Here is a 7,702-nt window from a genome sequence, read left to right on the forward strand (position 1 = left end):
GATGGGTACAGTTTTTAATATTGGGAATGTTTTTCTATCTCACAATTCAATTTGATTCTAATTTTTGAGGCACAGTTAGACTTAAAACTTATATTTGATTCAGAATCATTTCTCCATTCTACAGGTGTGCAAAAATATTCTCATTTCTCCTCCAGTCTGCTTTGCAAGACAGAATGACAAATGGAGACTTTTTCACATTTATTAAGTGAAATTTATTAAGTTTTAAATGTTACTTCATGCTTGGATGGAATTCTTGTAACTGTTAAAGCAAAATAACATGTTGCTTAAGTAACAAAAGTTAAAGTGCCTTCATTATGAAAAATAGTACAATTAAACATGTTGCCTTTTTAAATTCTAAGGAAAGTGCCTTATGGTCTTAATTCTGGTTGTTACAMAATGGAGGCCAACAGTCAGAAGATTTGTTTCATTGTTTTTACTTTTATAAAATCAAGTTTGAGATCCTTAATGTCAATTCTAAATCGTTGTGTATCAAAATAGTGATTCTTATGGGAATCAGATTTTGAGGGGCACCCCTATCACCAAGGAGCAACTACCAGTAGTAACTTTAGTTTTAGGGCAGAAAATAATATGAAATTTGTGTATGAACACTTAAAAAAATATTTAAAATAATAATCATGTTGTTAAATTTGCAGTTTGTTAGTTGTCAAAAAATAGTTTGTCCTGGCAAGAATCCTTTATATGTAATCTTTTAATATTTTAATGAAGAGCAGTATGTAGARGAAATTTCTTGCAGTAGTTGGTAGTTGTTAATCCTCACAAAATGAGTTATACAGCCAATGAAAAGCATTTTAATTGAGGGGGGCACCCTCCCATATCCAATAACTTTACACAAATATTGAGACAGAGATTATGAATAGATTCTAGGTTTGTCTAAAATGGATATAACTCTGTCACTTCTCAAAAGGAAAAAAATTGTATAGGTCCTCTGGACGGGTTCTTCTTTAATGAAACGTTTCGTCTCTCCTCCAAGAGACTTCTTCAGTCTGAGTTTCAGGCAAAATTCAGGCTTTTGAGTCCTGCCTCCAGGTGACTGATACTCACATCACATGGCCATCGTTCACACCTAATTACCACCTATTGTTAACAGGGGGTGGAGTGACACTGCCAATGGCAGCGCTGTAGGAGGGGGACAACTGAAAACGGAGGCCTCCACCTCTGTTTAATGATGGACGGTCTTTCTTCACAAAAATGGCTTCTTTTACTCCTCTCTCAAACCAACATTCCTCTCTATCAAGAATAAGAACATCCTCATCTCTGAAAGAGTGACCGCTGGCCTGTAAATGAGTGAAAACTGCAGAGTTCTGGCTATTAGACGTAGCTCGTCTGTGTTGGGACATTCTTTTGAACAGTGGCTGCTTTGTTTCCCCGATGTATAACTGGTCGCAGTCCTCCTGGCACTTCACAGCATATACAACATTGCTCTGTTTGTGCCGGGGCACCGGATCTTTGGGGTGAACCAGCCTTTGCCGTAATGTGTTTTGGGGTTTGAAAGCTACTGGGACATCATGTTTAGAAAATAARCGTCTCAGTTTCTCCGAAACACCCGCAACATACGGAATAACCACTGGTTTGRGTCTGGGTTTGGGGTCTTCATTTTCACCTGAAGGTTGCATGGAATCCTGTCTGTGTTTCCTGTCTGCTTTCAGGAAAGCCCAGTCAGGATAACCACACTGCTCCAGGGCCTGTCGTCTGTCACTTCTCATTTGTTAATGTTTTAGTTTTAACACTCGGCAATAAAAGACAGTGGGTGATATGCATTATTTCATGGATTATTAGGGCTTTAATTGTAGGTCTTTAGTTTTGTGTTACTGTAATGTGCTGAAATATTGAGGCAATCATCTAGGAATATCACTCAAATCTCAGTTACTTTTTTGTACAACCTGCCGGATTGCCATAAGTCATGCTGACAAGCACAACAATGTTTTCAACTGAACAGTAAATGGGAATAGCTCAAATCAGTTGGATTCATCTGAGATTTCCCTGGGAAGAAAATAGAAATGAACTACTTTATGTAGCCGTTGATTAGTGTAACACCTACAGTTTAGACATGTGACTTGTTAGAAGTGATCTGTATTTGTAAGTAGGTCATGTTTGTTGTAAAAATGTCACAGAATTGTGAGTCAYTTACACATTCAGTTAAAGTTATCTGAAAATGAAAAAGTTAACATTTGTTTTATGATAGTTATTTACGGCCGGGTGTTGTAACAGGCAGGACATCATACTTGTGTCTGTGTGTTTATCTCTCTGCCTGTTAGCAAAGAATCTCATGAACCACTGGATGGATTTTTATGAASCTGTCAAGTAATCATTGCATCTACAACTCGCTAGCTTTTTGAATCAACCAGATTCAAGATGGCCACCACAGCTAATAAACCTTCGAAAACACAAACATGGTTTCAAATTAGTATTTCTTTTACAGCTAAAACGTGGTGTGGTAGTATTTTAAAAATAATTCCCAACACATACCCCAAGTTCTAATGGATTACACAAAGTCTTTGAAACAAGCATTCAAAGTATTGGGTAATAGGCGTCCCTTCAAGGAATAATGGTTTCAATTTCGTAATTTGCAGTACATTATGCACAAAATCAGTCATAAATTACATATTTTAAAGTACTGAACTGGAATTTTGGTTTATGTGACTCAAAGAAACACAGAACCATTTATCTTTTCTGTTTTAACAGTAGGCATCGGCACAAACAGGTTTGTCATAAAAGTAATTAAACTAAGATTTATTGGTCATAGTTAGGTCATTCTAGCAAATAAAGTTTCTTACATTATAGTTAAATATAGTTTCCCCATTGGTCACAATTTGTAATTATTTTCTAGAAGAAAAGAGTACCTGTTACTACTGCATGTGGCTGTTCATTGCAACACCTGCTGAGTTACAGTTACACAATAGTTGTAAAAGTAGTTATACATTATCATGCAAAGTCCTATGAAGAAACTTCATCCCAGTGAAACAGAAACTTTTATTGTTTCACAACTTCTTCCTTTGCTTGCCCACCTGTAGCAGCAAAGATGGAAATTCTGCTCATCCCTTCGACTCTGCAGGGAACCCTGMGCTGAACTCTGAGGCGAGACGTTCGAGCTGGTAGTCTCTGTGGCCCCGAGCTGTCGCCTCAAGTTACCCAACAGCTCAGAGGAAGCTTGTCACCTCCTCAACCCCAAACTAAATGTTGCCTCATTATGTCATCCTTGCTCTGTATTTCCAGACACTTCTGAATTTTGTACTTGAAAGAAATGTAGCAATTTTAACCCCAATATTTTTAATAGGAGCAGAAATCACAAGATTTTTCGTCTTCTGCTACCTTTCATTTTATTTATGAATTGTAATTTTTTTATAGTATATTAAATTTATGTTGTTTTGTTTTAAACAATTAAACTTTATAAAATAAACAAATAAATAAATAAATTTTTTTCTTTCACCCTATTTTAGATGAAACATTTTTCGTTATATTTTGCTTGCCACTTGTTTAATTTGCTTGCCTGTTTTAAGCCGGTGAAGATTCTCAGTCATTCGCGTCATGATCAATCAAGAAAACGTAGAAAACAGAACAACTAGACTACATTTCTGAAGTTGAAGACGCTTCAGTTCCCATCCAGGAGGCTTTCTCGATTCAAAACATCACCTTCAAAATAAAGTCCAGTTGTTTTGTCTTTAACTTTTTCTTGATTTGCCTGTTTAAATTCTTGCAATAACCCATTTTCGTTGTAGCATTAGCCTGTGTATATTGTAGCATCAGATCGGTTAAATTAGAGCTTTAACCTTTAGAAATTGTAGCATTAGCCCATTTAAATTGTAGCAGTAGTTTGTTTAGCGTTAGCTTGTTTAAATTGCGTTAGCACATTTAAATTGTAGTATGTTATTTAGCCTGTTACTTTTAAGAARGGTGTCCTTAAGAGTTATGAAAGGGGCCTAAAATAAAACTTATTAGTACTGATGATACCCATGAAAGGATCAGAATTTTAACTTAACATTTTAGCAAATTTTTAATTCTATATTCTTTTGTATATTTTGTGAGTTGTCGGTTAACGTACAACCAAGCACTGGTGTTTTTTAGTTACCATAGTGCGGAAGTGACTTAATTCTTTTTAAACATTGTCCAGCTCTTGTATGTGATAGTTCAAAGGAGGCATTTACTAGATGTTGTTTTCATTTCCAGGTAATGTAAGTCTAATGTGGTTTCTGTGGCATTACTATGGCGCTAAATGTCATGTGTGGTCCCCACATCAGTATGAATGATTAAGTCACTGCAGATCGCTATTATGATTGCTCATTTACTGAAGTAATCTGATATTAGACCAAGGGTGTCAAAAGCAAGTGGGGGGTCTGGGGATCCTCTTCCCTGAAAAATTTGAACGATGCAGATGCAGTTTCCAGCATTCTGCTGTATTTTAACAGCTTGTAAACATATTTTTACCCCCCTCATATAAACACTTGATTTTAATAACTATTTCAGAGACAGATTCTTCATTCAATTAATTTCATCATCCTCTTTTTAAACTCAACGTTATGGCTGAGGTAATGAAATGAATTTGACACAATCTATCATATCCAATTATTTCAAAGGAGCATTTTACTTTTATTTTGTGTATTCCTAGTTCAGTTTTCTTTGTAACAAACATGTCATTGTTCCAAACAATGCTGACAATCAACTGCATGTTTAAAACTAAGACAGTACTGCTGTACAAGGTACAAGGGCTTTAGATTTGTTTTGGTGTTTGAAATGCTGATATAGCTGCTGTCTGGTTTTCAACGTTTTTGGTATTCTGTTACTGAATACTTAGATTTTTAGAGCTGTTACTTCGGCCACAGGAAATACAATATAAGGTATACACAGACAAAGGCACTACAGATCTGTTCAGATATACACTGCTCAAAAAAATAAAGGGCACGCTAACTCCCGATCTTAATCAATGAAATATTCGCATTGAGTACTTTGTTCTGTACAGAGATGAATGTGCTTCACAAAAGTTTGATTTACTTGGACTTAGCGTGCGTTGTTTAAGTGTTCCCTTTATTTTTTTTGAGCAGTGTATATTTTGTCTACTTATAATGGCATTAAGGAAGTTCCTTAACTAATTTGTGTTTATTTCTTCTCTTTCTCTTAGGAAATTAAACCCCAGAGTCACTACAACCATGGCTACAGCGAGAATGTGAGCCGTAAAAACCACGTGGATGATTACAGCACCTGGGACATTGTCAAAGCCACACAGTGAGTGACGTGCCTGTGTTGCTACTTAAACTTAGCAAAATCATGTTTACTTGACGATGAATGTATCATCATCAATTGAGCAGGTTTTAATTTTATACAGTTTGTGTCAACATGCTGCAGATTGTTACAATTTGTGTTGTTTTTGACAACATATTTACAGTTGGCAGCAAATGTAAGAAGAGCATTTCTATGAAGAAACTGATTCTTGCTCTGTATTTAATAAAACAGTAGCACCAACAGGTTTAACATACGACTGGTGATGTTGGCTCCGGGGAGAATGCGACTGCTTGTAATCTCTGTAAGGGAGGGGAGAATTTTTTTTTCTAGCAGCAATTCTTTAAGGACATTTTTTTTCAGCTGCTGAACATCCCATGCATCCTATATAAGAATATCTGAAGCTTTTCTCTCATGCTGCAAAAGGTTTCTCTCAAGAAATTCTCTATTTTTCATCATCCATTTTCTCTTTAACTTGAACCAATTTTCCAGTGCCTGCTGGTTGAATAACAACCTCACAGCATGATGCTGCCACCACTGTGCTTCACTGTAGGGATGATGTTCTCTGCATRAAAGATGTTAGTTTTGTGCCAGACATGATGTTGTCTTTGATGACCAGAAAGTAGGGATGCAAACAATTAATTAACTCATGATTAATAGTTGAATAATGGTTTATTAGATTAAAATTTGTTCCATTYGATTAACYGATAGCCGCYGYTTTGCAACACAACAATAATAATGGACTACAYCAAAACTCGAAGGCAAAGTACCAAAGGCGGTACCGGACAGTCACTTTTTAATTTACATGTTTTAACCCAGGCTTTGTTTACTAGGAGACTAAAACTGTTTCTGCTGCAGGTACGGTATCTTCGAGCGCTGCAGGGAGTTGGTGGAGGCGGGCTTCGACGTTCGGCAGCCAGACAAAGAAAATGTAACACTCCTCCACTGGGCCGCCATCAACAACAGGATAGATTTGGTCAAGTAAGTCTGCTCAGATTATGGTTGTTTTTTTATGTTTTAGTTTTATTTAATATAGGCTGAGATTAATAGTGCATAACGATTAAAATAAGACAATAACAAAAGCAGACACATTCACACATGATATTTKTTATGGTTTTTTACCCTCAACGGAATAAGAGGTGTTTCTTTGATGTCTTGAAACAAGCCTGAGAATCCGTTTGACTGCAGCTGTGGAGGCAAACCCAAGATGTTGAACATTTAGCCAGTGACATGCTGGTTGCCCTCTTCACACATGAGAAGCAGCTTGCAGATTAGTTTGACTTCCCTCATTTAGCCACGCTGCTGTTACTGACAAACAAGCTGAACTAAATGTATCTCCTCTCCCAGATTAAGCTTTAATGTTAGGGAACCTTTGGATAAAAGTGGCTCTGGAACAAGCTTACTTATTATTTGTGACCTGTAACATCGAACCAAGGAGCTATATTGCATTGGATGAAAATGTTGCAATAACTGCATTTTGTCAAAACATGATGATTTTATCTATGGATTATTTGAATGAAATATCCTAAATATAATCCTAAAGAATGTTTTGAAGCAATTTTCTGAGCAGCACCAACAACTAACATGATTTTGAGTATAAAAGCTCCATATGTTTGAAACTTTGCCCACTAGAGAATCCCGGGAAATCACATTAGAATGTGCAAARAATTGGATTCAGACCAACTTTCCAAAAGTTTTAATGATTTGTTGGAGAAATTAATCCATATTTTGGGTACTGCTCATGAAAGATAAAGCCAGGAAGCTGTTTAAGGGGGGTGGGGGGTATAATTCAGAGAATTTCTTTTACTTATAATATTTACTTATCATTGGGTGAAGCCATAAGTAAAAGCGAGGTTTTTGTGTTCTCATTTTGATTCTCTGAAAAAAGTATCAGAATCTGACATTTTGGGCTCCTCAGCTCTTTGCTCAACTTAAATACGATGCTCTAACATAACACCAGGGTTTCCYCTACATGTAATTGATCGTGGCTCTTCGCAACAGCAAAATAAAAGCTGCCACACCTTCAGAATTAAGTTTTTTTTGTGCAGAGAACTTCCTGTGCTATATTTTTAACTAAATATATCAAAGCTCCTCAGTTGAAAACACTAAAATGATAGAAGAGATGTTTAAAATCCTCTTTCATTCATTTCATTTAAGTTTATTTGATGGGGACAGAGACACATCAACATAGACAAACTGAACGAGACAGCAGTCCCATGCTTGCGTCATGGTGCAATAGTGGTAGCTAATTCGCAGCACTTGTCCCTAGAYGGGCTTTTTTAAAAAGTACATCTATAAACAGGGTTGCACATAAAATTTTTGGTCTGGTTCTCAGGGGAGAACCTAGGGTTGTTGCTTGGTGCTCACTCATATTTTCCTTCACTCATTTAACACGTTTTTCTAGAGGGGTGTCAGGGCATCTAACATCCCCCTGTTCTGTTGACTCCTATCAGCTGCAATGTCTCAGGAC

At 36.6% G+C, this 7,702-nt stretch overlaps 1 protein-coding gene across 1 annotated transcript in view; it reads left to right on the forward strand.

The window, feature by feature from the left end:
• zdhhc17 (zDHHC palmitoyltransferase 17) overlaps positions 1-7,702 on the forward strand; it is a 41,896-nt gene that overhangs the window by 15,894 nt on the left and 18,300 nt on the right. The window contains exons 2-3 of the mRNA XM_014015591.1: positions 5,135-5,238; positions 6,091-6,213. Coding sequence (XP_013871045.1) covers positions 5,135-5,238; positions 6,091-6,213 — 227 coding nt within the window. The remainder of the gene's footprint in view (positions 1-5,134; positions 5,239-6,090; positions 6,214-7,702) is intronic.

This window comes from Austrofundulus limnaeus, unplaced genomic scaffold (assembly GCF_001266775.1).
Source record: "Austrofundulus limnaeus strain Quisiro unplaced genomic scaffold, Austrofundulus_limnaeus-1.0 Scaffold132, whole genome shotgun sequence".
Classification (NCBI taxonomy): domain Eukaryota; kingdom Metazoa; phylum Chordata; class Actinopteri; order Cyprinodontiformes; family Rivulidae; genus Austrofundulus; species Austrofundulus limnaeus.